The 21,862-nt window shown below is 38.2% G+C and overlaps 1 protein-coding gene across 1 annotated transcript; it reads left to right on the top strand.

Moving 5' to 3' along the window:
* The first annotated feature begins 18,628 nt into the window (after positions 1–18,628).
* Positions 18,629–20,182, top strand: LOC126606848 (probable aspartic proteinase GIP2). The gene has a single exon (XM_050274230.1). It carries the CDS (start codon positions 18,765–18,767, stop codon positions 19,983–19,985), a length of 1,221 nt encoding a protein of 406 aa, XP_050130187.1. The 5' UTR covers positions 18,629–18,764; the 3' UTR covers positions 19,986–20,182.
* Positions 20,183–21,862: the final 1,680 nt, after the last annotated feature.

Raw genomic sequence — 21,862 nt, 5'->3', positions numbered from 1 at the left:
ATATAACGTAGAATAGTTGATGAAGTCATTGGCACAACGAGTGATCGTGAGTCTCAAATTTAAGTGAAGTATGCATTTGTAGTAAAACTCATAAAACCTTGCTATGGTAAAACCCAAGGCATGGGGAAAACCTATATACTAAGGAGAAAAGTGAGAAGTATGCATAATGTCTAAAACGAACGTCAAACTGGACGAAGGTAGTAAACTCAACGGAGTATGATCATCCTAGGATGGGTGCCTCATTAAAACCTCATTAGGTAGCCCAAACCCAGTGGGAAAAATGCTCCTAATCGTAGGAAAAAGAGTACATTAAGATCATATGAGTATGCTTCTAGATACTCCCCCTAAGTCAGACATAACTTCTAAATAAAATAACTACAAGCGATTCAACTCAGATAATTTACGCATACCGATTCCTTGGACGACCTTCTGAAATGTATACTTGGGCAATGACTTGGTAAAGAGATCGGCCAGGTTGTCCTGGGAATGGATTTGCTTGACTTCAATGTTCTGATGCTGCTGTTGCTAGTGTGAGTAAAAGAACTTCGGCGATATGTGCTTAGTGTTGTCTCCTTTAATGTATCCCTTCTTCAGCTGCTCGATACATGCTGCATTGTCTTTAAAGATCGTCATAGGAAGGTTAATGACTGATGTAAGACCACTAGTGCCTTGAATATGTTCCATAACTTCTCTCAGCCAAAAACACTCATGCGATGCTTCATGTAGGGCGAGAATCTCAGCATGGTTAGACGAAGTCACAACTAGCATTTGCTTGGTAGACATCCAAGATATAGCGGTGTCTCTAAGGGTAAAGACATAACCCATTTGAGAACGTGCTCTATGTGGATCAGACGGATATCCAGCATCTGCTTAACCAACAAGGCGAGAATCAATTCGAAGGCCATAGAGGGCGGCAACATTTGGAGATTCACGGGTATAGAACAAACCCAAATCTGTAGTACCTTTGAGGTAGCAGAAAATGTTTTTAACACCATTCCAATGCATGCGTGTGGGCGCATTGCTGTATCTAGCTAATAGATTCACAGTGAAGGAGATGTCAGGTCTAGTGCACTGAGCCAAGTACAATAAAGCCCCAATTGCACTTAGGTAAGGAACTTCGGGTTCCAAAATCTCTTCCTTATCCTCATTTGGATGGAAGGGATCTCGTTTAGCATCTAGAGTTTGAATGACCATGGGTGTACTCGAAGGCTTCGCTTTATCCTTATTAAAATGTCGCAACACCTTTTGGGTATAGTTCGATTGATGTACTAGGATTCCATCCAAACAATGCTCGATTTCCAGGCCGAGGCAGTATTGAGTTTTCCTAAGATCCTTCATCTCAAATTTCTATTTCGAATGTGTAGCAATTTCCTCATGCTCCGCGGGAGTCTCAATGAGGTTCATGTCATCAACATAAACTGCAACGATTGCAAATCCAGAATGTGACTTCTTTATGAACACGCATGTGCATAGTTCGTTGTTCATATAACCTTGACTTGTCAAATATTCAGCCCGAATTGTTTTAATCCGTAGAGTGACCTCCTCAACCTAATTGAGAGAGTGTTCCGTGGTTTAGAACTATTTGAACAAGTCAATGGAAGTCCTTCTGGAACTTTCATATAAATGTCCGTATCTAGATCCCATAGAGATACGCGGTTACCACGTCCATAAGCTGCATATTTAGTTTTTCGAAAACTACCAAACTGATTAGGTAGCAGAACGTTATAACGTCCATTATAGAGGAATACGTCTTCTCGTAATCATTCCTTGGGCACTGAGAGAAGCCTTGCGCTATGAGGCGTGCTTTGTATCGCATTATTTCATTCTTCTTATTACGTTTCCTCATAAAAACCCACTTGTAGCCAACGGGCTTGACGCGTGGTGGTGTAGGAACGATAGGTCCAAATACCTTATGTTTCGCAAGCGAATCGAGTTTGACCTGGATTACTTGTTTCTAGTTTGACCAATCAGTTCTACATCGGCATTCATCGACGGAACATGGTTCAATGTCATCGCTGAGCATGATGTCAGTAGCTACTGAGTACGCGAATGCATCGTTGACGATCATCTCATTCCTATTCCAAACCTCATCCAATACTGTGTAGTGGACCGAAATATCATGATTCTCGAGAGGCCGGCATGTTTCATCTGAAGCATCATCGTAATCTAGAATAACCTCATGCATTGGAAATGATAAGTGAGCGATGGTCGGATTCAAGCTAGGGTTACTAGTTGGTGCCATTTTCCTCTTCCAGGGTTATGAATCCTTTAAACCAAGGGGTCTGTTACGCTTCAGGGTCGGAGCAAATGATTGGCTAGCCAACAATGTACCTTACCACGTGGAAGGTGTGGCCTCCCCATCTTCGGGGACGGTCCAGCTTTCCCAGGCGGGTTGTTGACATATACGGGGTACATATATCCTTGCAGGTGTGTTTGCAGCGGGTATGTGTGATCTTGTCACCTTTGCTAGATCATTAAAAGCATCCGGCATGCTTTGAGCAATGCTATGAAGATCTATAATTTGACGCACCTCAATTTCAGACTGGGCAGTACAGGGATCTAAATGAGACCTAGTGGGAGCATACCACGACAATTCGCGGCGTTCTACGAGAACGTTAGCATGCTTATCTCCCCTAACGACGTGAAGACTGTCTCATCAAAGTGACAATCTGTAAAACGTGCAGTAAAAAGATCTCCTGTCAAGGGTTCTAAGTAGTGAACAATTAATGGCGAATCATAACCGACATAGATTCCCATTTTTCTCTGAAGACCCATTTTGGTACGTAGCGGCGGCGTTATTGGCACATAAATGGTGCACCCAAATACTCGTAAATGCGAGACGTCAGACTCGTATCTAGTGACCAACTATAACGGTGAATGTGGTTGGGAAGCAAACATGTGACCATCTTGTCGATGCATTAACCAACACCATAAAATATTTAAATGGTCCGCTGGTTGGTTGGATTGGTCCACAAATGTCCCTTTGGATCCTCTGATGAAATTTAGGGGGGTCGTGAATAATCTTTGTATATGAGGGTTGAGTATTCAACTTCCCTAAAGAACACGCTTTGCATGGTGGGAGTCCAACATAGGGATGTAACTTATGCCTGTGTGAAGCTTTGAGGATACGGCGCATCATGTCACGTCCAGGATGTCCCAAACAATCATGACAAAGCAACAAAGTGTCTGGGAACTCAGGCATAGGGCTGGCCACACCATGGGCTTCTATGTCGCGAATGGTTGTGATGTACAACCCATTTGACAAGTGTTCCAACTTCTCGTGAATATGCTTCTGGCCATATTCATACGAAGTGATACAAAGAAATTCAAAACCATCATCTTCAGTGGTTTCAAGATGATATTTATTATCTCGAATATCTCTAAAACTCAGTAACGTTCTTTCGAAACGTGGAGAATAGAGTGCCTCCTTAATGGTCAGAATTGTACCATTAGACAACATGATACGTGCCTTTCCATATTCTTCAATTAGGTTGGATGGACCTGAGAGAGTTGTCAAATGAGCTTTCTTGGATATTAAGTTAGTAAAATAGTGTCGTTCACGCAAGTTGGTATGCGTTGTTGCACTATCTGCCAGACAACTAACTTCCCCACTAGACATACCTAGAAATAAATTGATTGAATTGGTCACATGTATAAATATAAGTCCATTCATTCAATTAAGCAATTCGAGAAAATAATATCCATTCAAATTACAATCCATAATTCAAAACAAACCAAAACCAAACAAATTATTCCAAATATAGAAAAATTGTTCCAAATGAAACCATAAACCTAGCAAAATAGGGGGTAGGGCTGGCCATTCCTAGTGGGTTCGGCCACTAGGGGTAAACACCTTAAAACCATGTATAATTTGTTCATCCATAGGTGTTGACGCCTTCTGGAAATTTGATATCTCCATTGATGTAGTTGCATCTTCCGGATGTTCCACATGTGCAAAGTTAGACTCACGACGAGAATGATATTTGGCAATAGCCTTAGGGGAAGCTCGGCATACGCGTGACCAATGATCCTTTGATCCACATCGATAGCATATGTCCAGTTCAATAGAAGCAGCCTAAACAGGAGCTTTGCCCTTGTTCTTGAATTTTGGGACCTTAGGGGCGAGTGGTGGACATTGCTCGATCACATTTCTTCCCTTAGGTGTAGCATTCTATTAACCTTGGGCTCGTGGTTGGGCTTGCCGCCCATTGCCAAGGCCACGATGGTTCTTTCGTCATTTATGGCTGCTAGAATAGGTCGCATGCGCTTCAGGCGCGGCGTGCGAGCCAGTGGGTCGAGCTCGATGATTCTTCATCAAAAGTTGGTTCTGCTTTTCAACGAGAAGTAAAACTGAGATCAAATCCGAAAACTTGGTGAATTTATGTGCCTTATAGTGTTGTTGCAGGACAATATTAACGGCATGGAAGGTCGAATAGGTATTCTCTAAGAGATCTGATTCAGTTAGTTCCAATTTGCAGAATTTCAACAGAGAACAGATTTTACAAACTTCAGAGTTGTATTCATTCATGGACTTAAAGTCCTGGAAGCAAAGATGCTACTAGTCGTGTCTTGTTTTAGGCAAGTACATGTCTTTCTGGTGATCGAAACAGTTGCCCAAAGCAAGCCAGAGGGTGCGTGGGTCCTTCTCAGCGAGATACTCAGTCTGCAGTGCATCATGAATGTGTCTTCAGATGAAGATCATTGCAGTAGCCTTCTGAGCTTCGTCAACATGTTTGTTGGCGATAGGTGCCTCGATGGTGGCTCTAATACCCTTTGCAGTGAGATGGAGTTTTACGTCTTGAACCCACTTCAGATAGTTTCTTCCAGAGACTTCTAGAGTGGAGAAATCGAGCTTGTTCAAGTTCGGCATTTCCCTAAAACGGAGGGAGAAAACGTGATTAGTCATATGGTAAGCCATAGACATATATCGTAGAACATACAGGTTCTATAGACATGTATTGGTTTAATTTATGCATGAAAACTACGGGTTTCATGTGGTATGTTTTGAATGAAAACTTCGGGTTTCAAAGGCACTAAATTTGAAACTACAGGTTCAATTTAGTTTTATGAACAATTAGTTCATAATGAGAGGTTCCTGCAAGAAACACAGAATGCAATATACTAAGTTGGATATAGTGGATTTGAGGTTCTTCGGAAACTCAAGTGTGAGAGCTTCATTACTACGAAAGTATGTGACGATTTAAAGTATAAAAATAAATTATTGAATCGTTAATGTCCAAAAGTGATCTTCAGGTCAATAATTTTGGATTCATTATCAGATTAATGGACTGCAAGTCACTTTCAATTAATTCAATAAATTGGGCCATACCGGGTTGATTGTATAAGCTAAATAATATTAAAATAATAGTATTGGATCGAAAATATAGCCCCAAAAATATTTGGGCTTGGTGCTGTGGGTAATATGGCACGGGTTTAGGTGCCTTAAGGGTAAGGCAAGACCTAAAGGACCTCGAGTGATGGTTGCAGGCCATGGGTGAGGAAGGGAAACCTCAGCCGCAGCTGGGTTTCAAAGTTGGACAGAGGGAGGGGGCACGGGAGCAAGCTCAAAAGCTTGTGGGTTTGGCGTGGGAAGCCCAGCCGAAAGGGCTAGCTGCATGGAACGTGGGCATTGGGAAAATCCCAGCCAACTGGGCTGGATTGGATGCAGGCCTGGGTAGGTAGTGAGCCCAGCAACCATAAAGGCTGCAGCATGCAGGAATGGACCCAGCCAATCTGGGTTAGCAGCGTTTTGGGTGTAGGGCTTCAGGCCTTGCCGAGTTAAAATCCAGGCTGTGGCCTGGTGCTGTGTCCATAGTGATGGTGCGGTGGTATGCCGCACCATATCCCATTCCCATATAGTTTTCAAAATCCTTTAGGGTTTAGGAAACTTAAATTTGCTTCTAATTTAATTTTAATACTTTGACTCACAAATTCCACATAACAATTTAATTGTGTGATGCATGAAACAAATATATATATTGACAAATATATGAACATATACACTATATATATATATATATATATATATATGTATGTATCGAAAGGAAAATATAAGCATAAAAGGGTTCATGCATCATGAGGAATGTTTTCATGCTTCGTGGACGTTTCATATATCTTCTTTTATCTTAAGCATACCTGATTAGCAGAAAACGAATAAGCCTTTGAATTTGGTGGATGATAGCCTCCTCTAACGATGCTTCAATTCCTCAACCTCTGGCAAGAGCGTGCTGATAACGTGTTGTAGGCTTATTTGATTGAACAATCTAGGGTTTAGAGAGAGAGATAGGGCCAGCCATAATTAGAGAGAAGAGAGATTGATTTAATTGTGAGATGTGTTTGATTCATCCCATTGTGCCATTATTTATAGTAGTAGGAAGGGTAAAACATTTCCCTTTAGGATTACAAAATTTAATAGGTAATCTGATCCTAATAGGAATATAAGATACTTTCCCAGATTCCCAAGGATTTATACAATCACATTCATATTCTAAATATGACTGCAATACTATCTACATTACTATATTTCCTTATTTGCCTCCTATTTTTCATTTTATGTAGTTTTAAATTGTGAACTTATGGTACATGTGTCATCCTACAATACTCCTCACTATGGTTATATGGCATACATGCTTAAATTGTTTTTAAAATTTGGACTTGTTGGATACTCTTTTTGTATTTTATCATTCTTTTATTATCTTATCCATGGATTTCATAAAGTATAATTTTTTTGAAGTGTCAATATGCACTTATTTATAAGATATACAATAAATTTACCTAAATCCGCCTAGGCACCAGCCGCCCGACTAGCGCCTAGCGTTTTTTAGAACATTGGTAAATCTTAAATAGATTTGGTTTCTAGATTATTACTCTAGTTATTCTTTTTTTTTATTATATAGGATTGTACTATAAGAATCGCTAAGCATTCTACAATCTCTCCACACTCTGCACCCCCATTGGAGTAATAGTTCATGAATTTTGGCTTAATTGGAGTTTTGATTCCTGAATTATTCCATAAAATTGTTATAATGTGTAGCAATGATCATTTTGACTAGCTCCATTAGAACTTCTATTCATTTTTGTCCCTTAATTAAACTCTTTTACTTTGGATGAAAGTTTTAACAAAATTAACCAAAGGGAAATTTTATTTAAACCCATCTAACCTACTTCTACACCCAACTTACTCTTTGCACCCATTTGATTTTTAACTAAACTATTAATATCGCTTTAAACCCAAATTTGATACCTAATATACCCCCATAAACCTAATATACCCCCATAAACCCAATTCAATATGTGGATTTATTTTTACACCCGTTTGATTGAAAACCCAATTAGCCAATAAATCTACAAACTAATTAGGTATAATTTCAGGATTGGATTCTTGAATCTCAACAAGGCTTCAAGCAATCAAATGTAGCAGACCAATGCACACACAGGTATTTCTTATAGACATATAAATAAAATTCTCCTGTTTGGTAATTAAATTTCACTTTAATCGTCATTCCATTTTATCATGATTTATGCAGGGTTATGCATGGTCTGTGAGCGAGAAGTACATTCTAGCCTGTGATTCAATAACATTGCTGGTAAAACCAAAGTACTATGATTTCTTCACAAGAGGTCTTCAACAAGTGCACCATTACTGGCCTATAAGGCATGAAAACAAATGTAGATCCATTAAGTTTGCTGTGGATTGGGGGGACAACCACAAACAAAAGGTGACTCGCCTTTTTAATTAACTTTCCATTTTGTTCGTAATTTATGTTATTGTCCTTTTTAAACTCCAAGCAGAGCTATTTATGCCACATTTATGGAGGTGCGGTCAACAATGTGATCCCCCTAGCATTACTCCGGAAGTTTATACTCTAGGGTTTCTGTTACTTACGGATTTTGGAACATGCACAAGCAATTGGAAAAGCAGCAAGCGACTTCATTCAGGAGGAGCTAAAGATGGACTATGTGTACGACTACATGTTTCATCTGTTAAATGAATATGATAAACTCTTAAGATTTGAGCCACGAATACCCAAAGGCGCTGCACATTTGTGCTCGGGCTTGTCCTGCAGATGAGTCGCCCAAGAAGTCTATGACCGAATCATTGGTTAAGAGTCCATCAGCAACAGACCCTTGCACCATGCCTCCTCCCTATGAACCCCAAGCTCTTGCAAAGTTATAGAGGAGGAATATTAATTCAATTACACAAGTGCAACAATGGGAAGATAAATTTGATCGTAGGGTTTAATTATAGTGTTTGGGTTTATTGATAAATTTGAGTTTTATTATTAATTTCATTTTGTACTTAATAGTAATTATGCAATAGGGTAAAATAGACAATTAACATTTAAAATTTTAAGTTTGGTGTAAAAAGGGGTTGAATGAGTTTAATTAAAATTTCTCTTAACCAAAATAGCTATTGCTATACTCGTGAATTTTTTATTCAAGAAAGAAAACTTCAATCGGGCTAAAATTAAAAAAACATTGCTCCAATTACCTAAATACAATAACCCACACCCCTGAACACTAGGGGTGGTTCGGTATGGGATCCCATACCAAAACCCTTGTCCCGATTCCCAAACCGAAATTTTCGGGAATCCCAATTTCAATACCGATCCCAAACCAAATTTTCGGGAATCCCAAAATATTTTCGGGATTTCGGGACAAATTGGAAATCTTGAAATACAAGGTTACATACAATTAAGCAAATATCAGTAAGAATGTAAACATATACAATTTGATAGGATCAGTATTTTTAGTAACCTTGCCCTAGGTACTAGTTTTGTTTAAGGGGTAAAGATATTAATGCAAAATGTCTAAAAAAAATTCATTGAAATTGTGAAAACTGCATATAGTGAAACGAGAAACAAGTATACAATGCATCTAAGGTTAATTAAACCTGCAGACAAAAGGGCATATGTGTCATGCTAACTTTAAAAACTGCACGGGTTTTACTTTGGGCACAACTAGACTGATGGGGGGAGAGGAGAGATGTAGTGTAGCTAATTATGAGGAGCTTGTAAATGAAGTGATCAAGAATATTTAGTCTTTTACTTGACATTATAAGTTCAATTCTATACTCCCTTGAGAGAGATTTTAGGACTAATTTGAGACAAGAAAAATTCTAAGACTCAAACCATAAAAACCTCAAAAATTTAGGGGACAAATGTGAGATCAAACCTAATTATTCTTGTAATCTTTGAATTCGACATTCTAGAGATATAGTAGGCACACCCTTTACATGCCCTCCCTCCATTTATGACTAAATCCCTAAACCAAAACAGGTCAACATAAGTCAATTCAATTCCCAAATAAACTAATTACGACCCCATCGCTCTGGCTTCACTTTATGATTTATCTGTAAGAAAATTGACTATAATTCATAGACAATGTATATCCAGGAATAGTCATAGCTCGGAAAGAGACAAGTGATTAGATACAAATTACAATTATTCACACGACACTTACTGTGGCAGTCGCAACAACCTGGTAATCCTGCTTTGATGAGTGTCCCCCTTCTTGAGGACAAATATCACTCAGGCTCCCTAGCCGTACTTCAAATTTATCATCAAGAAGTATACTGCTTGCTTGAACATCCCTACAAAATGAAAGATAAATCACTACTTGCACGGTTGCACCAACAAGAATACAGAACCAATAGGAAGGCTTTCCGTCACCTGCATAAGTTAATCGTTGATGGAAATGCAAAGATGCAGCGCATAAAAAACATTCACTCTTCAAACAATTGACGTATATAAACATATGAAACCAGTAAGGGAAGATTCAAGATTGAAATTAGATTCCAAACCCTAAATTAAATTTCAAAAGGAAGACAGAAATTAGATTTCAAAACACTAAATTAATTACCTAATTTGAGGTGAGAGTGAGACTCGGACTCGGTGTGGTTGTGAGAGAGATCGCGAGAGAGAGCGGTGGCTGTGTGGTGAAAGAAGGCTGGAGAGTCAGAGACGACAGTATGGTGTAGTGGTAGGCCGGTGGCTGGCCTGAATTCGACACAGACAGTCAAATGAGAGATGAGGGCTCGGTGAGGGAGGGCTGCACTTCGAGTTCGATGGATGGAAACAAATGAACGAAAGTGAAATTTGAAATGGGATCTGACCTAAAAACAAATGAACGGCATAGATTAAATCCAAAACAATGAACAGTTGAAATAATTCTCTTATAATTAAAAAATAATATATATATATATAATATTTTTTTCGGTTCGGTATGGGAATACTGAAAAAATGAAGATGCAAAACCAAATCCCATACCAAAAATTTCGGAAATTTTGGTTTGGGATCGAGATTTTTTTTGTTTGGTTTGGAATTTTTGGGATTTTTTTACAGCCCACCCACCGACAGCAGTTAATCTTTAACCCACAATTCCAAAATAAAAGGAAAATGAAAAGCAACCCCATCAACTTAGTTAACCTTTTTTTAATGATCAATATCATTAACTTAATCAGTAATAAGAAGGAAATGCAAGACAATGTCAAATGGAGGAGAAAATTTTTATTGTGACCGGAATATAAGTGTACATTATGTGTTTTTATATAAGTGATGGAAAATTTTAATTTTTAAGTTATTAACTTTTTAATACACATATCTCACCATTTGTATAGTGATACGTAGTGTAACATTCCGTGTTTCAGTCACACTAAAAAGTCTCTCCGAAAAGAGAAACTTTATAAAACTGGAAGGATGAGATCAATTGATGCCAAGAGGATTCATGCCAGATCCTTTTTGTGAGGATCCTAGAGATCCTCTAATCACATTTATTCATTGTACATCGTGCGGTCAGAAATCATTGCAAATTTTTTTATTTAAAATTGAATATAAATAGTACCTGACAAAAATTGGTTACACGATGTACGATAAACAGATGTAATTGAAGGACAAAGAGGATCTAGTGAGGATCCTCTCTCATATTGACGGGGCATTCTAATGTTCAGAATTGCTGCATGTGGACAGTCAAAACGAAGGTGCCAAGTTTGAGACCTCAATATTAAAACTCGCACGCTAAAAATGTGATATACTTAAATCCACAATATTCAAGAATTACATTTTCCGAGGGCTATAAATTGGCATGCCCTCCTCCCACTTCAAACCATCAGCTTCCTTTTGAGATGACAATGGCCTCCTCCTCATCTCTTTATTTCCTTATTCTTTTCTGCTCACTGGTGATATTCGCCACCCCTTCAGTAGCCAAAATATCTTTCAAACCCAAAGCCCTAGTTCTTCCGGCATCAAAAGCCGCTTCCACCCTCACTTACCTCACCAACCTTCCAGCTAAACACTTGGTTTTGAGTAATGTGGTGAAAATCTCGTCTGGCATTCCCGCTAAACAATTGATATGATACAGTCTTATAACCACTTCCAATTTCTTAAACTCCTTACAACCTGGTCATAAATCTTGGTTTGCCTCTTCAAGCAACCAAAAAAAAGTCTCGATCTCTTCTGGACGCCCTTCCCCAATAGGGGGTTCAGTAGACAGCCCAACACATTCTTCTGTTAATGGTTGGACAAATACATCATTAAGAAAATCATGCATACCAGTCACATCATCTCCTGTTCCTCTTCTCCAATTGCCACATTTTGCTCTCCCATGTTAGGCTCACCATGATGTCGCCACCAAGCGTTTTTATAATCTTTATCCATATCACAATACAAGATGTTCAACAATAGTTTTCCTAATAAAAGTATATCGATTGCAATATCTTTTGCAAGCACATCTAAACTTATCGGGACCAACACCATTCGCAACCGCTTGATCCAAAAACAAATTAATTCCAGCTGTATACGCTTCCAAATTTCAGGGTATCATCAACCAACTTTTGTCCATGTTTTACCACTTTACGAGGGCAAAATATTACGTTGACACTAAGATCCCTACAATCTTTCAATCCCTATCATGTAGGCATAACTATTAGAATTTTCAATTTCTATCTTTCAATCTATCACAATTGCAATTTTTATTTTCCAACACCTATTGTAGTAAAAACAAATTAAAAAACCAACAAAAGGTTATCAAAATTATGCTCATCTAATCTTGATTATTTGTTAAATTCAAGTTTTGTATATCCTCATAACAATTAGAGTGCAAAAATAAATTAATTTAACATAATATATTCCTATATTACTAAATATTATCAGTTTATGTTATATTTAATATTGTTAATTTAACATAAATGCTTATAAATATTATTTATTTGCATTTTCCCATAACAATTTAAGTAACAAAATCAATTAATTTGACTAAATATTTATCAATTTAACATAAATACTACGAATTTATCTAATTACTTAAATTAAAAATTTTTAAATCAATAAACTTGTGTATTATACAATTTAAAAATTAAGGAATTTAGTGATAGAAACCTGAATTATTGAAGAATTCCTTCGTCGATCAATTCTGTATGTACTCAACCAACTCAAATAAAATCCCTACTAAATTAAATTGGAAACAAAAAATAAACATAAGAGGAGAAAATGAAAATAATAGAAGCAAGAAAAACTTACTGTGAAGAAGAAAGAATAAATGAAGATGAAGAACAAATAAGAAAGACGCGAGAAAGGAAGATGAAGACACGGGGCAGGGTATATAAAGAACACCAACTCGTTGGCTACAACTACCAAGAAGTTTGAAAATATTTAAAAATAAAAATATATTGTTTGGTAGAAACGCCAGAAATGGTTCCTTAACCGACATTAATTTTATGTCGGTTCAAAGCGACACTATTCTCCTTTTATACGACACCATTATTTAAAAAAAAAAAAACTATATGACGGAAACATGCTAAAGGGTGAGAATTTTCCACTTCACTGTGTCTGTCGGACAACGAAGCCTCAGTGTCGGTTAAATCTGACATTAACAGTATATGTCGGTTATAAGCGACATTACTACTTTTTCATCCTACACCATATAATGAGGTTGTCGAAAATATCTTATCCGCCAATATATATTATATAAAATTGACACCAATCTCCGACATAATAAGCCACTTTTGTAATAGTGCTCTTCCCAAAGACGTGCTCGCTTAGGTCGTCCGATACATTGATCGGCAGAGGCGGTAACAACGGTTAGCTCGACCAAGACCACGTCTCCCTCCATTCCACAGATGGGACCCACCTTGGTAAACTCGTCTCAATCCCCAACTTTCTCTTCATTTGCGGTCAGACGTATATGTTGGTAGACAGTGGCGGAGCCAGGAATCTTACCACAAGGGGTCGTAGTGTAAAAGTCCAAAAAAAAAATTTAGGATGGAATTGGTAAAGTTAATGCTTTACTTAAACTGATTATGTGTAAAAGGGCTGACTGTTGCCTTTATCAGTCGACCCATTCTATTTATCAGTCGACCCAATTACTTCAGTCGACTTATGTATTGAGCCCTATATATCAGAAATATCTTAATGAAAAGATAGATCTCTGTTTTAAGAAAAAGCATCAGCCCTCTGTTTCCAAAGCTCTCTGCACTCTGTTTCTTTGATTTTCAATCTTTATCATTTTATTCAAGTTTTATTAATGATGAAAAATTGTCTAAATACCAACAAGAAAAACATGTTGAAAATGAAATCATAGTACTTTCATTCATAATTCATAACGGAAACAATATTACAAGCTATAATTGTCCACAACGAGGTTTCATATTTTGAAAACGAAGCATTATAGCTTCATTTTCAATACAAGCAAAAATATATCTCTCAATATAAACAAGCAAGCTATCACTCAACCATTGATCTCCCATTTTGTTCCTAAGTGGACCCTTAACAATATTCATGACAGAAAATGCTCTCTCCACTGAAGCAGTTGGAACTGGTAAAACTAAAGACAATGTAATGAGCAAATATACATAATTGAATACTTGATGCATCCTTGTCTCCACCATTTTTTTTGCAAGATCACCAATCCCTTCCAATTGAGAGAAATCACTACTGGAACGCACATAATGAATATAAATCTCAAGTTGATCTTCAAGTGCCAAACGATCCTCATCCGAAAAGTCTTGAGGATAAAATTGAGCAAGACGAAGTAACTTTGGTTTATCAAAATCTACAAATGAATCCTTCGGACTCAAACATGCCAAACAAATAAGCAACTCGGTATTTACCTCATTAAAGCGATCCTCTAACTCCGTAATTTGCTCATCAATGACATAAATAAAGAGCTCCACACGATAATGATGACGATTTGTCTTTATTGGAGCATTACGCCTTGACCTTCCTGGAAGTATAAATGCCTCTTCCATGTTAGGAACATCAATATAATGTTTTTCACAAAAAGAAGATACTTCATCAACCAATGCATCAAACCCATTATTCCTCATCCAATGTAGCTTTTCCTTGCATGATTTCACTAAAGCCATTACATTCACAATTTCTTGATCTTTCATTTGCAATGCTTGTGACAAATCATTTGTGAGTCCTAATATGACTTTCATCAAGAAAAGGTGAAACACAAACTCAAAAGTACGTATATCTCTCATTAACTTATTTGCATCACCCGCACTGTCATTGGGATTATCATCAATAACCATTTGAAGCACATGAACCACGAATGAAAACATGGAAATGATGCTAATCAAGGTACCATAGTGTGAGTTCCATCGTGTGTCACCGGCACGTTTGAGACTTGTTTCTTGATTTAAGCCTCACCCCGTTATAAGACAATCATTTTCAAAAGCTATCATAAGCTCTTCTTGAAGTTGCTCTCTAAGTAAATCACGCCGCTTACAAGATGCTCCAACATGATTAACCACACTATTAACCGTTGCAAAAAAAGAGGCAATGTCTATATTCTTCTTTGCTACGGCAACAAGAGCTAGTTAAAGTTGATGAGCAAAGCAATGAACATAATATGCACAAGGTTGTTCTTTCAATATCTTTGTTTTAAGGCCATTCAACTCACCTCTCATATTGCTAGCACCATCATAACCTTGTCCTCGTAGCTTGGAAATGCTCAAATCGTTGCGAGAAAATAATGTGTCAATAACATCCTTTAGTGAACTTGAAGTAGTGTTGGTAACATGCTGGATACCCACAAATCTTTCAATTACATGCCCGTTGTCATCCACATAACGCAACACCATAGCCATTTGCTCTTTCACCGACACATCACGTGCTTCATCCACCGATATTGAAAAGAATCTATCTTTTAGATCATCCATGATAGCATCAAGTGTTTCAAGGGCATATGAATTCACAATTTCTTTTTGAATGCTAGGAGCTACTAATCTAAGATTCCCCGGAGCATTTTCCATCACAACTTCTCTAACTTTATCATTATTATCTACAAGGAATTGCAATAGCTCCAAGTAATTTCCCCTATTGCTTGAAGTGGCACTTTCATCATGGCCACGAAAAGGAAGACCTTGTCGCAATAAAAACTTAGTGCACTTGATTGATGCATTCAAACATGTGCGATAAGCCTTACGAGCTTGGTCGGAGTGTTTGCTCACTGCTGTTTCAATATGTGTAGCTTGATTCATCAAATTTGTAGCAGCTTCTTTAGCCTTATTATGAACACTCCCAACCGGTCCAACATGCATCTTAAATCTTTCTCTCCCTTTCTTCCAAGTCTTAAATCCATCTCCAGTGAAAGCTTCACTACCCGCTTGTGCAAAATTGGTTTTAAAGAGATAGCAATAGAGACAAAATGCCGCATCTTTAGATATACTATACTCCAACCAATCAAACTCATCAAACCATTGGGGAATGAAGCGTCGATTAATTCCCGATATATTAGTTATTGGGAAATTATGACCTCTAGGTTGACAAGGTCTTTTTTGTAGATATGATCTTCGGACCTCATCTCTCATATTAGCATCATAATCTATTATTCGAGTTCTCAATCCAGGATCCGCTTCAAGATTACCCAAAACACCATCTAACTGACTTTGTCTTGAACTTGGAGTTCTTGAACTACCAACAGTATTTGAACTATCAACATTATTCGAACTACCCGAACCCGATGATGACTTTCTCTTAAAAAACCGTTCCATAATAATTCTACATATACAAAATATTCAAAATAAATACTCACAATATAAACAAACCATCAACATAATCAAAATAAATATGAATTGGATTTCAATTAAATTAAATATCTCATCTTGCATTCTACATATACAAAATAATGAAAATAAAAACTCACAATATAAACAAACCATCAATATAATCAAAATAAATATGAATTTAATTTCAATTAAATTAAATATATTCTACATATACAAAATATTCAAAATAAATACTCACAATATAAACAAACCATCAACATAATCAAAATAAGTATTAATTGGATTTCAATTAAATTAAATATCTCATCTTGCATTCTACATATACAAAATAATGAAAATAAAAACTCACAATAATACAATATAAACAAACCATCAATATATTCTACATATACAAAATATTCAAAATAAATACTCACAATATAAACAAACCACCAATATAATTAAAATAAATATGAATTAGGTTTCAATTAAATTAAATATATCATACATAAGGTTTAGAACTTACTTCAATTGTGAAATTTCACAATAACAATGAGCAAATACAAAGAGCAAAGCTGGTGGCACCACCACCACAGTGACGACGACGGCAGCACAAAGGCACCTTAATGGCGGCAACAAGGGAGGAGATGGAGTTGAGGGTTTGGGGGGAGATTGAGTTTGGAACTTAGGGTTGGAGGAGGAGAAAACAAAAGAAATTTGGGGGTTTTGGAATGAAGGGCTTCGGTTCTGTGAGAAATAGGCTGAAAAGGACACGGTAGGTTTTTTTTTTTTGTTCAGACCTGCCCAGGACACGCTGGGCATTTTTTTTTGTTCAGACCTGGCCCAAAACGACGTCGTTTTGGCCAGGTCATTTAAAAAAAATTCCTGGGCCAAAACGACGTCGTTTTGCCCAGGTTGTTTTTTAAAAAAAAAAAGGCACGCCTTCGTCTTCGTCTTCAAGCCCAGCCGAGGATTTCCCTTCCTTCTTTCAGACCTTTCGTCGAACACTTGGTGTGCAGCCAAGGGGGTCGCACCAGCAGTTCCAAGGGGTCGCACCAGCAGCTCCAAGGGGTCTCTAAGGTTGTTTCCATGGCTTCCAAGGGGTCGTGCGACCCCATTGGCCCCACTGTGGATCCGCCACTGGTGATCAACATTAACATACTGCAAAATCTGACAGTCCAGCTACTTCAGCGAGAGCTCGAGGGGGACGCAACAACGAGTTCTCGAGTTGGGAATTTGAGAGAGGAGAGAGTTTGTCAGAGTTGAAGAGAGAAGATGGTGGTGGTCGGAGTTAGGGGAGAGAGACCTCGAGGATGCTCGAGTTGGGAATTCGAGAGAGGAGAAGAGAAGTTATGTGTAAAAAATGATGGTGGAATTTAATCTCTATATGATTGACGGTGGAAACGGTATGAGCTGGGCCCCTTTTTCAGAGATTAAGGCCTACACCGCCTCGCCCAGTTTTGAATTTACAAAATCCGGACCCTCCTCGTACCCGCCCCTCGGGTCCTAGACCCGTTTGCCCAACAAACTATTATCCAAGGCTAAAATAGTAAAAATAAAAACATGTTAAAATTGAAAAAAAAAAAAAAAAAGAAGAAATTGTTGGAAAGAGATGGAGTACGTTTTTCACCCATTACGTTTGCTAGCTTAAACAAACAAGTTTTCCTTTCTCCACATTCTACTTTGGTAGTTTACCACTATCAGTTACTTGCGGTTTACAAATCTCACTTCAACACCCTTCATATGCGTAGCCAAGGAAGAATTTGAGAAGTTGCAAAAGGTCCTATTTCATTGCGTTTTTTTATTGCTTTTCTAACTTTGCGTTTCTTCTTTCTTTTATTCTCAATTCTAGCAAAGAACTTCTCCATGCTTCTTCTTTCATACTCATATGAAAATATTTGAATGTTTAATTGGTGGAGAACATCTTCATCTAATATTGATTGTCCTTCACGAAATTATGGGTAATCATATTTTCGTTTGGTGTTGTATCAATTTGGCTTGGCTTTACTCCCATAGCATTCTACGCGCAACAACGCAAGGTCTCTTTAATTTTGTTTCTTTTGGTGCTATTCTAATATGGTGTTGGAATCTTCATTCATTTATTTTTCTTCCATTCATTTAAAAGGAAATGATTGAAGATAATGTCTAACCGGTGTATTATTGGTTATGATGAAAGGTTAATATTTGAAATGGAGGTAAGGTATGTCGTTTATCTACCTTTTTGTCCCGTTTCGATCTACTAGCAGAAGTAATTATAATTGAGAGTTTTTTCCACGATATTGTTGGCTTTTGTTGTCAACCTTTGCAGGGAGTCCACTCCCATTGGAGTTCATGAAAATATGAAATTGGGAGAGTGCCTTCAAGTGTTCCCCATACCATATAGCCAACGGATTGTTCAATATAAGTTCGATTTGACAAATTTTCCCTGAAGCTGCTCCAAAAGAAAGAGACGAAAAAATAGATAAATAGAGGTGTTAGGTGTGTGTGAAGATGCTCCACAACGTCAAAAAGTGTCACATCAAATCACACACACATCCCCACTCAAGAAGATAGACACTGACCAACTCCCACTACATGTTAGTTGTCTACTCGGCACAAATTCAGAATATCCCAATTCCTTATCCACTTCCATTACTTAAATCATTTTCTGGTCAGTACCGCGGCAAACCGCGAAAGCACCAACTTTGCAACCATTTATTTATTTTATCCTCACCATTCCTCCTTTTGCCAGATTGAAGTTTCCCATAATATCCATCTCTCTCTCTGGTTTTCTTCCATGGCTTCTTCTCTGCATTTCCTTCTTTTCTCTTCATTTCTCTACACTTTCAGCATTTCTCAAGCCAAACCCTACAACCAACTAAATGGTCTCATTTTCCATGTGAAAAAAGATGTGTCTACTCTCCAGTATGTGACCGAAATTCACCATGGCACTCCACTTGTACCCACAAAGCTTGTAGTTGATCTCGGCGGTCCATTTCTCTGGCTCAACTGTGCATCATCGTCTTCTAGCCGTCTGATTTCTCAGCGCTCAATCCAGTGCCTTGCAGCAAAGCCAAAACCCCAGGATCAGGGTAGCAACAAGAAGTGTGATATTTTCACGGAAAATAGGATCACCCAAGTGGCGACACAAGGGGATTTACTAGAAGACATCATGGCCGTTGATCAAGTCACAGATGGGTCAAAGACAGGATCAAAATCAATCACCACAGTTGGTTACAACTTCCTTTTTTCTTGTGCACCCATGTTCTTGTTAAACGGCATCGCAAGTGGCGCAAAGGGAATGTTAGGCCTCGGAAGGACTCAAATGTCAATGGCCTCACAAATTTCTGCCCAACTCAGCTCCAAACTCCAATTCATCATCTGCCTTTCTTCATCAAACGGTGTCGTCTTACACGAAAACGGCCACCACAGTTCGAATTTTCGCTCGAAATTTCCGGACTCAATGACATACACACCCCTTGTTAACCAAGTTGAGTCACCACATGAGTACATCATCAATTTGAAGTTCATTAAAATTCGTGGGAAGAAAATGTCTCTGGATATTGAAGAAGGGAAGATTAAGCTAAGCACAATTGTTCCCTACACTACTATGGAGAGCTCAATTTATGCTACATTTACTAAAGCTTATGAGCAGGCTGCAATGTCTATGAACATGACTAGGGTTTCCCCTGTGGCACCATTTGGGCAATGTTTTAGTTCACGAAAAAAAGATGGCACGTTGGTCGGTCCAAAAGTGCCGGTTATCGATCTGGTGCTGCAGAGTGAGTTGGTCAAGTGGAGAATTCACGGCAGAAACTCGATGGTTCAAGTGAGAAACGAAGTTATGTGTCTGGGGTTTTTGGATGGAGGTTTGAACTTGAAGACTTCGATGGTAATAGGGGGTTATCAATTGGAGGATACCCTTCTACATTTTGATGTAGGTGCTTCTAGGCTAGGATTTACTCAACAAAGTTGTTCTGAGTTGAGATTAGACTCTGCATTTAAACATACATGGTAACATGTAAAAAAATGTTGTTCAATTTTAGTAACAACTACATGCAACTCGACTTTCTGTACCTACAAAATGTGCTTATTGTACTATGTTGATGCACAAAACCGGAGGTCTTGGAACAATGTAAATCCGACCTTGAATCTGCAAGAAAGTATATAACATAAGATGTATCGTGGTTCACCCCAAGGTTTGGGCTACGTCCACACTGATTATTGTATTTCTGAGAGGATTGTGAGGGAGAGAGCGTGAGGATCCTCATGGCCTAGGAATTAGCCTCCCCTAATGAGGAAAGTGAGGGGTCCTTTTATAGAATAAGAACTCCTCACTTATTACATATTTGCCCTTTCCTTTATTACATAATTAAATTTAAGTCCCCTGAGTATTTATACGAGGTCTAAATATGGAGGCCCTATGTATGGTATAAACAGTAGTCCCTCAAGTCTTCAGTCAATAGAGTCTGTTTGCTGAAGACTTCAAATTCAGTCCATATATGGGCCGAAGTAACTATATGTCGTCTAGGACTGATACTCGATATGAGGCGATGCTCAATCTGAAATGATGCTCAACTAGAAGTAGCACATGTTGCGAGACTGTTCGGCTTGTGGCTTATGTTGCCTTGGTTGGCTCAGCTTGTGGCGTTGAAGGTGAAGGAGTCCCTTTTATAGAATAAGGGCTCGTTCCTCAATACATAAATGATGAGCTAGAGTTGATGCTCACAGTGAGGTGGTTGCTCAGTAGGCGGCGATGCTCTCTAATGAAGGTAAAGGAGTCCATTTTATAAAATAAGGGTTCGTTCCTCAGTACATGAATAATGGGTGAGGAGTGATACTCGCGGCGATGCAGTTGCTCAGCTAGCGACGATGCTCTCTAATGAAGGTGAGGGAGTCACTTTTATAGAATAAGGGCTCGTTCCTCAATACATGAATAATGGGTGCTCTCTAATGAAAGTGAGGGAGTCCCTTTTATAGAATAAGGGCTCGCTCCTCAATACATAAATAATGGGCTAAGTCCCCCAAGTATTTTTCATAAGGCCCAGTTGAGGCCCAATAAATGGTACATAATGTAATCCCCCAAGTCTTCGATCAATAGAGTCTGTTGGCTGGAGACTTCAAATTGAATCAATGTATGGGTCGAAGTGGTGGTTGTTCGGAGGCGGCCTTTGTATACCCTACACCGAAGCTTTGTAGGTGAAGCTTTGTAGGTGAAGCTTTGCAAGTGAAGCTTTGCAAGTGAAGCTTTTGAAGCTAAAGCTTTGTAAATGAAGCTTTCGAAGCTGGAGCTATGTAAATGAAGCTTTCGAAGCTGGAGCTCTGTAAATGAAGCTTTCGAAGCTAGAACTCTGTAAATGAAGCTTTCGAAGCTAGAGCTCTGTAAATGAAGCTTTTGAAGCTTTTGAAGTTGAAGCTTTGTAAATGAAGCTTTTGAAGCTGGAGCTCTGTAAATGAAACTTTCAAAGCTGGAGCTCTGTAAATGAAGCTTTCGAAGCTAGAACTCTGTAAATGAAGCTTTCGAAGCTAGAGCTCTGTAAATGAAGCTTTTGAAGCTATAGCTTTTGTAAATGAAGCTTTTGAAGCTATAGCTTTTGTAAATGAAGCTTTTGAAGCTAGATTGACATGAGTGATGCTCATGAATGTTTATGTTGATTGACATGATTGATGCTCATGGATGTTGACATGAGTGATGTTCATGAATGTTAACATAAGTGATGCTCATGAATGTTAATATGAATGATGGTCATGAATGTTTATGTGTGATTGACATGAGTGATGCTCATGAATGTTTATGTATGATTGACAGGAGTGATGCTTATGTATGATTTTGGAGTACTTGACGTACTTTTGATCACCTGGTTGGTGATAATAGCGGCAGTCTGCCGAATAATT

The sequence above is a fragment of the Malus sylvestris genome, chromosome 16, assembly GCF_916048215.2.
Source record: "Malus sylvestris chromosome 16, drMalSylv7.2, whole genome shotgun sequence".
Classification (NCBI taxonomy): Eukaryota; Viridiplantae; Streptophyta; class Magnoliopsida; order Rosales; family Rosaceae; genus Malus; species Malus sylvestris.
The sequence above is the reverse complement of the archived record's forward strand: the minus strand, read 5'-3'. Positions and strand labels throughout refer to the sequence as shown.

What these genes read in the sequence shown, in the direction of transcription:
- LOC126606848 (XM_050274230.1), top strand. Translation starts at nt 18,765, where the DNA reads ATGGCTTCTTCTCTGCATTTCCTTCTTTTCTCTTCATTTCTCTACACT.